General features: G+C 43.0%; 1 protein-coding gene across 1 annotated transcript in view; it reads right to left on the bottom strand.

Moving 5' to 3' along the window:
- gas7b (growth arrest-specific 7b) overlaps positions 1-16,998 on the bottom strand; it is a 61,724-nt gene extending 44,726 nt beyond the window's left edge. The window contains exon 1 of the mRNA XM_031873870.1: positions 16,603-16,998. Coding sequence (XP_031729730.1) covers positions 16,603-16,782 — 180 coding nt within the window. The 5' untranslated portion in view covers positions 16,783-16,998. The remainder of the gene's footprint in view (positions 1-16,602) is intronic.

Genomic DNA, 16,998 nt, shown 5'->3' with positions numbered 1-16,998 from the left:
AGCTCAATATTTCATCTACGCTGTCTGTTCAGAGGAGAAGGCCGAACTAGCGACACTTGTGTTCAGCTGTGGAGCAGCTGATGAAATCATCATCATTGGTTGTACACACACACTGTATATGAAGTGCCATCTTGGATTACAGCCGTTGCCATGTTGATTTTTTTTGCAACCGATGAACAGCAGTTACCATATTTGGACTGAGGGAGAGTGACGTAGAGATGCCCCATACGTCTCTGGTAGAGACCTGTCAATCACAGTGAGCCCGCCCTAAAGCATTCCCTGCTTTACGGTCTGTTTGACTCTAAATGGACCATCATTTACTTTGCATTGACCACTTCTGGTTGAATGTGGGCGTGTAGAGGGCGGGATGTGAGGCTGATCCATGTGCACACATTCCCAATTTGATTTGGGATTTATCAAAACTCCAATAAACTCACTGTGCATTTGACGGACAGAACTAGCAACTAGTGAGCAACAAGCACAGTTAGCGACTACTTAGTGGACAAAGTGAAGCTGGTTTAGCAGAGCTAACAGAAGAGTGAACTGGACTTAGATCAAGTGGACAGAAACAAGAGTCCCAATGAATGCTAATGTCTGACTCTGCACTGCCAGATGTATAAATGAGCAATTGTTTGCTAACTAGGTTTAGCCTTTACATGGTAATAATATGGCAATGTAGTATTTACAGCGTGTTATGCAGGTTTAAAGTTGGTCTGAGCCTAATTCCACCCACTGCATAATTGTGAAAAATGCCAAAACAATTAAATAAATAAAGGGCAGAGACAGAGGGGAGCTGAGGAAGATGGAGTTTCTCAGTGACTGATTAACTTTCATTTTTTATAAATATTTCATGATGTAAATTAGTCCCAGCCGGTCACTCTAAGTCAGCACTGGCCTGGCCTTGACATGTTGCAGCTGAAGAGGAACTGAACACCGTGTCAAATGTTTACGATGGCATTATATCTCTCTCAGATTACAGACATTTACCACGCAGCCCAAATACAGGCAGCATCTCTTATCATGGAAAACAAAATACCTCATGGTCTCTCTATTTCAGTGACACTGGAAACCCAGAAACATGAGTTAAATCCCCATAAGGAAAGAGAACAACAGGGATTTGAACAGGCTCAGCTGAGACCTGCGGGAAGGACCCAGCTCTTTCCCCCTTTACAGACATTACAGGAAGTTCAAACCCAGGGTATCATCTAACTTCTGGTGGAAATTGTGGTAGGATTTAAGTAATTTACTATTGCAATAGGGGACAGAGAGAATCTCACTTTGAAAAACTGATGTGAGTTTAAGGTCAGTAAAGGGAAAACAGATTGAAAAGCCAATAACTGGCTCCTGAAACAAGTTAAATGAGTCCAAACATAAACACAACTTGTGAGTAGCTATTGTGTTGTTTTTTAAATCTATGGAATAATAGAATCAATCACAACCGTGGCTCACTGTAACACAGAATAATCGTATTAAGTTCACTCCTCCCCTGACGTCAAGGATCAAGTACTTTTAGCTGTAAAGATTCAGATCTGCTTCCAGCTTTGAGCAACAACTAAATACTGAGTCAGAGTTTTCAGCAGGTTAGCAGCTTTACAGACATCGATTGTTCTGAACAGATGAACTGTCGCTGTCTGAGATCACATGCTTTGTGAAATGCTGGTCACCCACTCACTGGCTGTGTGGAGGAGGACCAACGTGCAGCCTCAGTGGTCCAGAGTTTCAACATGCTGGATTACTGAGGTTTAGTCGTCCTCACACATGCCTGAGTGACTCAGCACCTGCTGACTTGTGACAGAGTCTGTGTGTGTGTGTGTGTGTGTGTGTGTGTGTGTACATACTCGGTATAGTTTCAAGTGTGTGTGAAATAGCTTTTATAACTTCTAGTACTGTATCTTGCTATCTGTGTCTGCTGAACCTGACCTCTGGTGAGCCCTGCAGAAACATCTGGATTTGGGAAGAGGAGGGTCTGTGTGGGCCAAGGTCTGTCAGAGCAGCTGTCCAGAGAGGTATCTGAACATGACCATGAGGATGTGGAAATTACCCTAGAGTACAGCACCAGGGTCCATGTAAAAACATGCTCTTTATACAGTATAGATGTATTCTAGCTGGAGGATACACCAGGTACAATCTATCAAATACTTGCCTCCCGTCTCAGACAAAAATATGTCACAACATATGAAGAAACTTTAAACACACCTCTCCTGAGTCACTTCCTCATAGCTCTGAAGCTCTGCTCAAAGTAATGTACATATCTAGCAATCGTTCGGCAAATTGTGGCAGAAAAGTGAATTAAGTGGTTTGAGAAGTTCTTGTGGGTATTGTGACACACCTTTTGCCTTTGGTATCCACTGTAATGGAATGTGACGACAAGCAGACTACAGCGTCTGTTCTTCACAAAGCTTCACGTTACCTTTCCACCATAAAGGTAGTGAGTATTTCATATTCAAAAGACAGATTTGTATGACTATTCATCTCGTTGTACGACCTTGGAGACAGAATTGCAGCTGTGACGTTTGCATCTTATGAAGAATATTTTGACTCGTGGGGAGAGAGGAACCAGACCACACAATATCACACAGATAAGGGCCGGACTTGAGTGTTGGGTGTGATGGTGATGGTAGCTTGCTTTGTCCCGTAGGGCAGTCACTTTTTCATTGAAACGGATGTTAGGTTGCTCCCTTTATTAACAGCCATATTTTCAAATGAGCCCCCAGTGATAACTGCAAGATGTTCTTAGTGCTCCTTCGCGTCGAAAGGAGTCAGCTGAGGTGGTTGAGGTATCTAATTAGGATGCCTCCTGGACGCCTCCCACTGGAGGTTTTCCAGGCATGTCCAACTGGGAAGAGACCCCGGGGAAGACCCAGAACACGCTGGAGGGATTACATCTCCCAGCTGGCCTGGGAACGCCTCGGGATCCCCCAGAATGAGCTGGAACATGTTGCCGGTGAGAGGGAAGTCTGGGTCAGCCTGCTTGGCCTGTTGCCACCGCGACCCGACCCCGGATAAGCGGAGGAAAATGGATGGATGGATGGATGTTCTTAGTGCAAACCTAATTATGTCTTCACTTCATTGCATTTAGTGCTTCCTGAACAAATACAGTATACTGGTCTACTTCACTGTTAAGACATTCTATGCTGTAGACAAGCACATCTTGTAAACAAACTCCAGCTGTATATATACTGCAGCAGAGCTGGAAGCAGCCACAAACCAGCACACAGTCCTTTTCATGTTGAGATGCAGACGGAGAGCGTGGGTCACCTCCAGTCTGGAGTTTCTCCTAGAATAGCAGGGAGGTACACAGTGGATGTCGGAACTGTGATGTTTTATTCCTCTACCTCGTCATGTCAGAGGAGCACAGGAACAGAGGTGTGACAGACAGGCAGACAGGGGAAGTGTCTGTTTCCTATTATTCACTCCTAAATACCTCCACCTTCCCTTTGTGGGGCACTCTGATACTGGGAAGTTCACACACATGCTGATGCTGCGGTTTGTGCTCGTATACACACGGCTGCCCAAACAGCACTGTCACACAGGAGCAAAGGCTGACACACTTAATCATCTTCAACACTGACAATAGGAATCTGAGGCCTGTTGAATCTCCAGCTACTATAGAACTGTCAAGTTATCGGGTAAACCTGGAGCGCCACATGGATTACCTGAAATTATGTTTTTTTTCAGATATTTCAAAAACTATTTATTTTATTTGAAACATATGAAGGAGAAAAAATTCCATCTTTATGTTGAACAACCCCACTGGTGGCCCTGACCAGGTTTCTAATACCAAATTGGAAAACTTCATTAAAGTGAAACTAATGAAAAGTTTATTTCATAACAAATAAAAGAACTCTTGCTCAATTCAGGACACTCAGGGTGTTGTGACTAATTGGCCACGGTGGTGAATGGAGCGCTACAATGTGTTCTTGATTCAACTTTGCTTTCTTCTTCTGTAATACTGTAGTTGTAGATTGCAGACTGCAGTTTGTTTGCTGTGTTAGTACTTGTGCGATATTAAAAATCGAGCCTATTGTTTTGTGCCGTTTCATTGTGTCAATCTTTGCGGTAAGAACCATTCCATCTCCAGCAGTCCAACCACACTGAGACTACCACCTGTGTCTACTTATTATTAATTGTGAGGCGTGACCCCTCATCAACATGTGGCGTGGCATACTAATACCCACAAAAACATAAACTAAGAAACCAAAAAACACCCATTCTGGCTCCAACTCAGGGGTTTTGCTGCTAGAGTCTTACATGTACCAGACCTAGCACCACTAGCTTACGGCGGCTACTGTTAGCTCCTTCCATTCAATTCAATTCAAATTTAGAAGTTATCGCAATACACTTTCATGTAGAGCAGGTTGACACCGTCCTCTATTACAGCAATGTTTGCTAACATTATTTCTATTTATTGTTTACCTAACTCAGTTACTGACATGGCGGAGTCAGTTCACTGCCTTTATGACTCTTTACCACTTGTGTTACTGACGTAGTTTATGCAGCAGCTCTCTTTAAACACAGAGTTTGACCAATCTTTTACTAGAGCTTTAGATTATGATAAAGTTAAGTGTCTATCTCAAAGAACATAACAGCTGAAACAATAAGTTGATTAATCAGGCAGTCGAGCAGAAACTATTAAAATAAAAGATTCATATTCAAGCCATTCTTTTAAAGCAACAGTTTCAAATTCAAGCTACTTAATTGTGAGAGCCGCTTTTCTTCGTCATATTTGATAGTGAACTGAATCTGTTCCATAGAGCCACCTTGGGCTTTGTGAAGTTCATTGACAGTAGTTTATAGACTCCAGTGACGCACTCAAACAAGGACACTAACTGAACTAGAAACTCTTGAGAGCAGCAGAACTACATTTCATCACCACAGTTATCAATAAGCGAAACTCTTTCCCCGAAGGTCTGAGGCTGAGCCGCGAGTTCCCAACTCAGTGGGTGTTTAGGCCTCATGTGAGAAATACAGCCAGGGAGAAGTTTCTCACATGTAGGCTTGGCCGCTAACTACTCGACCCAGAGAGAAGAATGTGTCAAGATATGGCAATACTGAGTGAATGGAGGAGGAGGAGAGAAAGAATGAAACAGTCCCTGGAGGGAGACAGTGAGACAGGGAGAGGGGAAGAGAGCGATGGGAGATGTGGACCGTATTTTATTTGGGAGACATTGTTTTGGTTTGGGCAGATGTGGTAGCCTGAAGCGAAGCCACATTCTCAGATGTAGAGACACTTCAGACACTCAGAGAGGAGGAGGGGGGCACATGCATGTAAAGCACACACTCAGTCACACATATATACTGTACATACGCTCACACACGTAATTACCGTCTGTGAGTGTGTTTGTGTGAGTGTGTGCAGGCTGCAGTGGCCAGTACAGCTAACAAAGCCTGTTCTGTTACACCCCGCCCTTTATGTGAATATCTCAAGCCTCGTTCGTCTCACTGCCGCTCCTCCAAGCCTCTGCTTCAGCAGTACACATGACGGGACTCAGACAGCACCACTATGACACACTGAGCACTGCGTATGAAGGAGCGTGCTCTCTAGTGTGCAGATCTGATCTGTACAGGCCTGCTTATGTTCTCAGGATCAGATCTGGCAGCATGTCTGTCCTCTGTTCTGCTTTCCACTCCAGTACTAAACTCTACTCTGCAGTAACTAGGGATGCACCGATCCGACTTTGTCAGTCCCGATGCTGATACCTGGGCTTTGGGTATCAGCCGATACCCAGGTATCTGATCTGATACCAGTGTTTAATAAGCTGGATGTCTCACTGTGTGGAAGAGACTGGAATTACTCCTTAATGTGTAAGGCATCATCAGGCTGGACTCAAATATTGCCTTACTAACTGTGTAAAGCAAAATAAAACAAATAGATACATAGTTATAAGTTTGAATGGTTATTTAGTCTTAAAACGTTATTGTTAAAGATAAAATGCTTCAACAATAACAGGAATTACAATTCCAGTGTAAACCTTTTTAATGCAGCAATACATTTGTCAAAACTTAACAGAAATTAAAATTCCAGTATATAATGTATAGAGTATATAACCATAGAACGGAATTGAATAGATCGGCCCTTTTATCACCGATACCCAGTCCAGCTGTTTGAGTCAGTATCGGCCTGCTATTGATATCGGTGCATCGCATAAACTAACTCATGCTAAGTCAACAGCCACTGCAGGACAACGCAGTAAAGTCTTCAAAGCCCGACTGCTTCACTCAGCTGGTAAAGCAAAGTTTTGCAACTCCACTTGTCCTGGTTGGATCCTGTAGTCAGTTCAGTGTGTGTCCTCCAAAACACGTCCCCCTCTTTTAAATAGATGCAGCCTAATTATTGAGTGCGCATGCCAGTGGCTAAGACTGTATTCATACTGTTGGCAAATATAGACTGGTAGACTTCTGTGGTTACATTGATCTGGGTTTTTTCACCTGATCTGGATTTACCCTCCAGACATCCCTAGTGGACCCCATTCTTGAAGCTTGTTATAAGTTATGAATCGCATATGTTAATATAGGGATCCTTCTGATTTATGTTTATTGTACATCAAGCTCTCACACATGAGTATCCAGATGATGGAGCTCTGCTGGTTTCATCAACGTGTGACCTCCAAGACGCACTGGAGCAGTTCACAGCAGAGTGTGAAGCATCCTGGGTCTGAGACCATGGTACTCTGCCAGGAAATGGTGGACTGGGAACTGAGTTGTCGCCAAAAGTGAAGAACTATAAATATCTCAGTCTTGTTCCAGTTAGGGTAAAATGTAGCATCAGGTCAAAGGCAGGTCAGTGGTAATGTAAGAGTTGTATAAAACTGTCGTGGTGAAAGAGGGAGCTAACCATGCAGGCCAGGTTCTTCATGTTTCACTTGTTATACAGTTCCAACCCTCAACTGTGGTCACGAGACTAAAAGAATAAAATCATTGATACAAGAAACAGAGTGGGATTTAAGTGTGTAGCATTTAGTGGGATCTAATGGCACAAATGGAATTAATAAGTATGTTTTCTTTAGTGTATAATTACAATTAATATCTACATATGGAGCAGGTCCTCTTCACGGAGCTGGCCACCATGTTTCTACATTAGCCAAGAACAGACCAACCAAACACTGGCTCTGGATAGGGCCATCAGCTTTTCCACGTCGGCCATACTTCCACACGCAGTATCTTACCAGTTTTAATCACGAATTGCAAAAGACCCTCAACATTTGCCCAAATTGTCTAAATTCAAGGGGATTGGTTTAACATCTGGCGGAAAATCTAAACTTTTAGGAAGGGCTGATCCTAAGCAAAACGTAACTTAATTCTGCCTCCTTAACACCAGTGATCAAGCACTTGAGCAGCTGTGGCTCTCTTCAGCCTCCTACCTGAAGGGCACACTGCAGGGAAAGTCTGTATTTTAATCATGTAAAACTCAAGGTTCGAATCGAATCACGGATCTCAGTCACGGATAACGATCTGATCAGCACAAAATAAAAAAGGAAGCAAATATATCTTTTAAAGATCCCCGATCACGTTTTTTTTGCCGCCGATACCAATTGCAGATCATTGATGATCCATATTAACAGATACAGATTGTTTTTCTTTTGTGTTGTTATAGCAGCTGGTCTACAAGGCTCCAGACTTTTTTTTTGCCACCATCCCAAAAATCATTTCAACTGCTATGAAGTGAGTGTAAACCATCAAAAATTCAAAATGTTATCCTTTTACTTTGTTTTTTGGATGAAAACACAAAATTCTAATGATTTGGAAAAAAATATTGTCATTAGTAGTTTTATTGATAAATTACAATCTGCTTAGAGCTAGTGTTAGGAAGTTAAACAGCTCATAATTCATCTGTAATATCTATTTTATATTGCTCAGAAAAACATCTTCAAACTACTGGATTTATTGAAGTTTCTCACCACTTACAAAATGACGTGTGAACACATCATGACAACGGTGATGATTTTCACTGAACGCATCATAATGTAACAGAACCTCTGGATGGTAGCCGTTAGCGGTGCTGCCATCGTTACCAGCTCTCCTCCTGTAGATTTCAACTGATTTGTTGTTCACAGTGTAAATTCATCAGGGATCGGCAGGAATAGAAAGCATGAATGCAGATTTCCTGATTGCATATTTTTACTGAGTATTAAACTGAGCTAATGTTTTTCAAGCTATAGCGCAAAATAGTGTAAACTGGTGTAGACTAGAACCAAAGAGATTGAGGCTTGAAATAGTTCTCTCTGCCACCATAACCTAAACTTGGTAACAAATTGACCTTATTATGTTAATCATGCAGACTTTACAGGTTCCTAAATTGACCTGCTGCCACAAAACACCAGTCTTTTTAAAGCATTTCTCCTTTCCTGCCTGTTGTTAAGTGCTGAGGCATTATTTCTACACAGCGCTCTATGACAGCTCTGCTAGTAGATGTGTGAAAACCTCAAACCTATTCTTCAGTGTCGAATCAAACAACAGATTGTGGTTAACAGTGCTTCACAGTGCAGCTGATATTTCACAGGTCTGCACGCTTACGTTCCACGAGAAGACATGACTGTTGGTATGATGTCAGCACAGGAGGTGGTGTTAGTTTTCCAGCGAGCATGGGGCAGCACCTGGCTGTGTGCTGGAGGCTCTGACCCCCAGCATTCCACTACAGGTTAAACCATCCAGCCCCCCCCCACACACACACACACACACACACACACACACACACACACACTCGCTCTCAGCTCTACAGTTTCATAATAAACACAGCTGACGCTCTACCAGGAGAATCATACAGGAGACAAAGTGGTTCTCTATCATTTACAGCTAATAGTGCTGTAATGCTTACAGTAGTTCCCCAGAGAAACAATACATGATGCTATAATAATCATAATCCTGTGAGCCCAACATTAAAATGAGGGAAATTGCCTTCAAATGAGTGACATTTTCAAGTGTCTTTACTGCAGAGAACCTGGCAACCTGCACTCAACCTATTTCCTCCACATGAAGGAGTCAGGGGGTCTCCCTGCTGGTGGCCCCGGGCAGGACCAGCTGCAGGGCTTCTATCACACGGTGACTGCCGTGTTGATACTTCAACACTTGTAGGGGAGTTCTGATTATGGGAATGTCATATTTAGCCCATAAATTGTGTGTAACTGCCCTCTGATCAGCTGTTAAAGGCTATAACTCAGTGTGTGTCACCAATGAATTCAAGATGGCGTCAGCCTCAATGTCTATTGAGAGTCTCTCCGGTCCCTGTTCATATGGAAACCATATATACCATTATATGGCTGCAGTTCTGTTCATTATCAGTCAATCTGTCTTTTTCTGATTTATCATTTGGTGTACGAGTCAGAAAAACCACAGCCTCGCCTCAATATGACAATATATGGGGAATGAGACAAAAACAGACAAGTCCTTCTTTCCAGAGCGGTTCAGCTGATCATAGACAATACTGTCTTAAATGCTATAGTCAGAGAGCGTGCGCCCACTACAATGCGTTTCCATGTGTTCATTTCCCTCAGTCTGTTGTACCTGCTCTGTAAAAACCAGCCTAATGATGGAGCCTTGCATTTACATCGCAGGTATTTGTGATATTTATTTTGTCTTATTGACAAGATGCCAGTAATGCAGTGCCTAAACTATTACATTAATGAGCAACTGTTGGATGTTTACATTTTAAAAATACATTAGATTTTTGTTTTCCCAGCTGTACGTATCAAACCCAACACCTTTGTACTTACAGAGCCATGACTTTTGTCTACCATTGGTAATATACGTATGTGACTTGATTATTTTGACTTAGTATTTGAGGTTTTGTCAAACTTTCTCATAAGTCAAGAGTTATGATCGAGCATGTCACCCTTTTGAATAAACAAAAATCGATAAATCATTTAATTAATCAAGATTTTGACTCAGTAGCTCATTTTATTTACTACATTTTTATTATTCTTAACTTTTCAAATTTTTTCCTGGCAGGGTTGAGCTTCAATAGAAAAGCTAAAAGCCTTCTTCCAGACAAGCTGTTTGCAGCTATAGTGCAGACCAGTCTTCATACATGCTTTGGATTAAGTCGTCCAGTGAATTAAGTCCATGAAAATCCATTTATGAGTGTCAGAAAGATCCCCTCTTTGACATGCATAACAACTGAAGTGTGTCTTAATAAGATGAAGCTAAAAGGTGTAGCACAGTAATAAGACATTACTCCATGGAATGATGGAGTAACAATAACACCGAGCCAGACTCGGTCACGAGGAGCTTCACAGCATCGGAACATCTGCCTGGAAACAGTGATGAGAGCTCCAAACACTGCTGGCTGGCCTTCTGTTCAAGCTAACAGCTTGATTGAGTGAATGAGTCCATTCATTTGCTGATAACAGCTCACAGACATTAAAACATTAGTGTGTGTATTTGGACAATATGTTCTTTAGAAAGAGTAACCAGGCAGAAAGTCACTGAGGGCTTTCAGCTGCTGCTTTGACTCCCTTTTCTTCTTCATGCTTTCTTTTCATTTCCTCCTCATTAGGTGAACAGTGAGTGCTAATAGGCCAAACACTGATATGACTCACTGTCATTATGAGTCATGGTGCTCTGGTGCATGGTGGTCATAATTACTGGAGATGAGAGAACCTTTCATTCAGTACAGTCCACACTACTCACTCCTTTTATATCTGATGTCCACTGAGAAAAGCCGTCTCAGCGTTCTGTCTCAAAACATGACCTGGAAGGAAACAATGAGAGCGATGACCTCATACATACTGTACGTATCAGTGGGAGAGTAGCCAACAACTGTACTCAAGTAAAAGTACTGTTACTATGGAAAAACAAGTAGCAAAGTACAAGTTAAGTTAGTAGTCATCAAAATAACTACTTTAGATAGAGTACAAAAGTATTTCCTGAAAAGATGACTTGAGTAGCGAGTAACTTAAGAAAAATCTTTTATTAGATGAGGATATGACTGGAATTATTTCCTCAGATAAAGTTAAAGAAATAATCACATACCTGTATTTATTTGTGATGAAATGATAAGTCATGATCTCCTGTAGCCTGTCACTAACATAGCAGATAATATTATGTATCCCTCAAGTGTGATCAGAACATATTATACTCTATGAAGTACATTAATAACATTCTGTGTTTGGTGTATTATACATAGATTGCTGGAGTCCTAAAACCTGCACTGTACTTCCAGTTCACGAGAACACCAGTCTGCCTTCAGCTTAGTGCTGACGTGAAGTCATGTGACTGTAGTGTAGTTATATTAAAGCCTAACCAAGCGTTTCTAATTCATTACCTTGACCAAATAGACTTGCTAAAGTCTATTTTGAACCGCCACAGTTTCATAATGAACCCAAAATATTTTTACACTCAAGGAGTGGGCTGGCTGGCTCCCTCCAGGCACTTTTCCTCCGCAGCGGTGCTGTACTTCAGCTCCAAAAGTGAAGGCCGACCTTGAATTTCGGCCGTGTCTGCTTTACAGCACCGCTGCTTCCCGGGGCCGTGAACTTAGGGCTCACTGCACCGTCTATTCCTGTGGGGAGTGACGGAGCCCCCTGTTCTCAGTGTGACTGTTAGCCGGGGCGGACTTTCCCCAGTGCGCCATCACCATTCATATTTATACAACCAATTTGTTCATGATTCAATTACACTAGACCACAGTGTTAAACTACAAGTAGTATTAGTGTTACAAGTAGTCCTGTTTTCAAAATTATACTTAACTAAAAGTTAAGTATCAGCATCAAAACATAGTTAAAGTACCAAAAGTAAAGTACACTCATTATGCTGAATGGCCCATTTAAAATACTATATTTACAGTAGGCCTATATCATTAGATTATAATTATTAATGCATTGAAGGGTTCAGCACTTTGACGTTGTAGCTGGTAAAGGTGGAGCTCATTTTAATTTCTTTATATACTTAATAATTAGACTGTACACTACGAATACATTATAGTTTATTAGTTGATTTATATTTTGTATTAAGAATCTGAATCTGTGCCTAACTAGTAACTATATTGTCAAATAAATGTAGTGAAGGTGAAAGTGCAATATTTCCCTCTGAGATGTAGTGGACTAGAAGTATAAAGTTACATAAAATGGAAATACTCATGTTAAGTACAAGTACCTCAAAATTGTACTAAAGTAGAGTACTTGAGAAGCCTAAATGTACTTAGTTACACTCAATCGTTCCAGTGTAGATGTCAAGTAGATGTCCTAAGTCCTGGTTCCCATCACAGACAGACAGACACAGATCTGTCTCTTATCAGATTAATCATTCAGGCCAAATAGGAGATATTGTTGTGATGTTTTATTATTCATTCACTGTTAGACACAGGTATGTTCACTTCTTCACTTTGTACTGAGGAAGATCATCTGTGGTTGAAACATGATATCAGTCTTTGTTATTCCTCTCTATTTTTCTGTCTCTCTTCAGGCTCCACAAAGCATGACTAGTTAAATGTACACCGTTAGCTTGGCTCTTTACAGTACGACAGAAAGCAGTAGTAGTTTTGTAGCATCATATACTGCGTGTATATTGTATTAAACTTATCAGCAATAACACAACAGACACACTCACTGTTAGCACGGTTCTCTAAAGTACTGACTTTAGACCAGAGCCTGCTGCACTGTTAATCTGTTGGTAACCATTAGCTGCTAGTGCTATTTGAAAGCCATAACCTAGGAACAGCTCATGAATCATAAAATAATAACTAAATAAAAGGGGTGCAATGTAGGGCTGGGCGATATGGAGAAAATCAAATATCACAATATTTTTGACCAAATACCTCAATATAGATATTGTAGGGTTGACTATTGGTGCTATCACAAAATATTTACAAATAAGTAATCAGTAATGTGGGCATAATGATAAAGTGACTAAGTTTAATACCAAGAAAAGACAAGACTTAAGTCATATTACGATATTATGATATCCAATATCTAAGACAATATCTAGTCTCATATCACGATATCGATATATATTGTTAACTCCAAGCTCGATAAATCTATCCAAATGTAACAGAGCAAAAGTATTATTGTTTTTCTCTAAAAATCTACTCTGGTAAGAGTAAAAAGTATATTAAAACTACTCGAACAAATACAATTTAGTAAAAAAAGTAACTTGAGAACATTTAACGGAGTAAATGTTACTCGTCACTACACACCTCTGCGTATATCTGAACAATCAGCAGTTAATATTTGACAGCAACTGTGCAGAAACCCTCATCTCTTTATCTTTCCTGTCACATAAAAGAATAGTTCATTGTGTTTTGAAATACTCTAAAGCTTTCTTTGCGAGATTTAGAAGATCGCTTCCACTCTCGTGTCTCTCCGCTCAATAGGGAACTGGAGTCTGAAAGTGGTTAGCTTAGCTTAGCATAAAGACTGGAGGCAGATGGAAACATATATCTATGAACACTGCTAAGGCATACTGATGACTACCTTTTATCTTGTCTCCTTAACGTGAACACAAACTGAAGTGTAAAAAGAACGAGTTGTGGTTTTACCTAGGATCAGTGAATCCTGCTGCACCCAGTCGTTATGCTAAGCTAGGCTAAACATATATCCAAAAGCTATTCTTATAAAGACTCCTTCCGATTTGGGTCTATTTGAGTAGTTTTGGCCATCATACAATAATTCAATAATAAGCTTGTACTCATTAGGTTAACTGTTGATATTGTAACGTGCTGCCAGACAAGATGAGATAAAACGTAGGTGAGCAGTGAAAGTATCATCTAAACTGTCAGAGTTCTGTGCAATGAGGGATTATTACCAACACTGTTTAAGACTGCTAGCTGTTTACAAGCTGTCTGAGCGCTAATTACTCTGGGGAGTAAAATGTTGCATTAAGTTATGAAAAGATGTTAATGCCAAAAAATACTGTTTTTAGAGTTGTACTAAAGTGCAAATTTCCTTAAAAATGAGATCATGTAACTTGTATGACATTGACAGTTGTTAGATAATAACAGTGTAAAACAAATTTATAAAGTTGGAAAATGGAGAAATGACAGTTTGCTAACTTTACCCATCATAAAATAAAAGGCGTACAGATTAAGTATGAATTTATCTTTTGGTTTTGAAGAGGAACTATATATTATCTCTTTCTACATGCAAAATAAAGTTGGTAAGTGCAGTGAGTGTTGGATAAAGTGTAGTGTGATGCACCAGGCAGCAACAGGTTGTGAATGATTCATTCTGCTTAGAAGAATGGAGATGTTTGTAGAACAAAGCCACAACACTGAGGATGACTACAGCAACAGATCAGAGCTGCATTGTTCACTGGGCCAGTTATACAAATCCCTGTCTGGGTGATTAGTCCATCAGCCTCCATTTATGATCATTTACGATTGTGAAAGTGAAGCAGTGAGGATGATTTCCTTACAGCGCCCGTCTGGACTTCAATAAAGTACCAGAATGAGGAAATAGAGAAGTGTTCCTTTGTTTCACCATCAGTCATATCATTGTGACAATATGCCTCATCAACTTACCAATGACACACTACAAGACAACTGAAGAAACCCCCCAGTTCCGTTATGTGTGATTGAGCCTACGTGAAGTAGGAGTTGAATCTCTTATTTCCAGATTAACGAATGAAATATTTACTGATGGCCCGACCCATCACCACCCGTCACTGTTCTATCTGTATCGACCCGTCACTGTTCTACCTGTATCGACCCCTCACTGTATCGACCCGTCACTGTTCTACCTGTATCTATAGACCCCTCACTGTTCTACCTGTATCTATAGACCCGTCACTGTTCTACCTGTATCTATAGACCCCTCACTGTTCTATATGTATCGACCCCTCACTGTTCTACATGTATCTATAGACCCGTCACTGTTCTACCTGTATCGACACGTCACTGTTCTATATGTATCTATAGACCCGTCACTGTTCTACCTGTATCGACCCCTCACTCTTCTACCTGTATCGACCCCTCACTCTTCTATCTGTATCTATCGGCTCCCGCTGGGCCGCAGCGATCCCCCTCTCCCGCAGCGATCTCCCGCTGGGCCGCAGCGATCCCCCGCTCCCGCTGGGCCGCAGCGATGCCCCGCTCCCGCTGGGCCGCAGCGATGCCCCGCTCCCGTTTGGGCCACAGCGATCCCCCGCTCCCGCTGGGCCGCAGCGATCCCCCGCTCCCGCTGGGCCGCAGCGATCCCCCGCTCCCGCTGGGCCGCAGCTATCCCCCGCTCCCGCTGGGCCGCAGCTATCCCCCGCTCCCGCTGGGCCGCAGCTAACTCCAGCTCCCCGTGTCCTGTCGGCGGGACGACCGACTCCAGCTCCCCGTGTCCGGTCAGCGATCCAGCCGACTCCAGCCGTCGCATCCGTGCTGCAGCCGCTCCAGGCCGCTGTCTCCGAGCAGCCGCGACCTCCAGTCCCGGCTGCCGCCGTCTCCGAGCATCAGCGACCTCCAGTCCCGGCCGCCGCCGTCTCCGAACAGCAGTGACCTCCAGTCCCGGCTGCCGACGTCTCCGAACAGCAGCGATCTCCAGTCTCAACCGCTGCCACCTCCGCGCTGCAACGACTTCCAGCCCCTTACCCCGCTGGGTCATCAGTCAATCCCCCTGAGCCCCAGTCTATGAACTCATGTTACCCAGAGCCCCATCTCCGAGAGTCAGAGACCTGTTCCCCGTCTGATCTCCAGCCTCTAGAGACCTGTTCCCCGTCTGATCTCCAGCCTCGAGAGACCTGTTCCCCGTCTGATCTCCAGCCTCGAGAGACCTGTTCCCCGTCTGATCTCCAGCCTCTAGAGCCCTGTTCCCCGTCTGATCTCCAGCCTCTCGAGCCCTGTTCCCCGTCTGATCTCCAGCCTCTCGAGCCCTGTTCCCCGTCTGATCTCCAGCCTCTCGAGCCCTGTTCCCCACACACACTCTCCATTCCTCAAACTGGCCTTAGGCAAGACAAGAGACCCGCTGCTGCTGCTACATGTTCATGATCCCATCTATATCTACACAAGCCCAGAATCAGGAGGCCCTGCTTTGGTGTTACCGGGTCACAAATCATGGTAGGCTACCGTTTGTTCTCACATTCAGAGTGACGACGTGAGACTAATACCTCAGCCTCCTGCCGGGCCCTCGTGGATACAAGCTGATTATAACAAACTGTCAGAATACTGGGTGATGATGTCACCAACTGAATCACAAACTCAATCAGTTTGATCACAGAGCCAAACTCCAAATTAAAAGAAAGAAATACAAAGTTGGGAGACCTTTGAGTTTCAACAGCCGAGAGTCTGGGCTCGGTGCGGGGGGAGGAAAGAGACCACGAGCAAGCCCCGCGCATTCACTGGCACAGAGAGGAGACCTGAGAATTTCACTGGAATGTGTGTGGAATGAGGAAGTGTGCAGCCACTGGGCCGCTCAGCCAGGCAGAGAGCTGACTGCTGGGAAGGTTAGAGTTAATCTGATCAGCACAGCACGAGAAACCCATTTATTAGTGCGTCTGTCAATGCGCTCTTTATCTGTGTCCAGTTACAACCTTCTACCCTGCTCACTTTGAGTGTGTGTCAATTTAGAAAATAAAAATATTGCTTTTCATAATAAAAAGATATTTTTAAAAGTCAACGTCACCTTATCAATTAAGATCAAACTAAGACTTACTCCAAATAAGTAATAAGAAGTGGTGTTTTCTTACCTCCAGGACCTGGACATAGCTCGAGGGAAACCATCCTCTGGCTCCATCCCGCTCCCCTTCCCACCAGCCTCCGGGCAGAGCCTGGACCACCTGAATAATGTCCCCGGCCTCGAAGCCCAGTCCCTGCTGGTGCTGCTCCCCGCTGAACGGGTACAAACTTCTGCAGTACGATCCAGACATCGCCAGCGCTACTTCTCTCTCACACGCGCAGTTATGATGACACTCCGCTCCTCGGCACCAACAAGTCTAACTTTGTGAGTGAAGTAAAAGTTGGAGTCCGGTGCTGGTCTCAGCTCGTAGAGCAGCGAAGCGGAGCGAAACTTGTGTGACGCTGGTGAACAGCTTCTTCTCCTCAGCGCTCTGCTCAATCCAGCTGCACGCTCCGTACGTCCGCTA

The sequence above is a fragment of the Anarrhichthys ocellatus genome, unplaced genomic scaffold (genome assembly GCF_004355925.1).
Source record: "Anarrhichthys ocellatus isolate YVR2014 unplaced genomic scaffold, GSC_Weel_1.0 scaffold76, whole genome shotgun sequence".
NCBI classification, from domain to species: domain Eukaryota; kingdom Metazoa; phylum Chordata; class Actinopteri; order Perciformes; family Anarhichadidae; genus Anarrhichthys; species Anarrhichthys ocellatus.
Note: the sequence above shows the minus strand (reverse complement) of the source record. Positions and strands in the feature narration are given on the sequence as shown.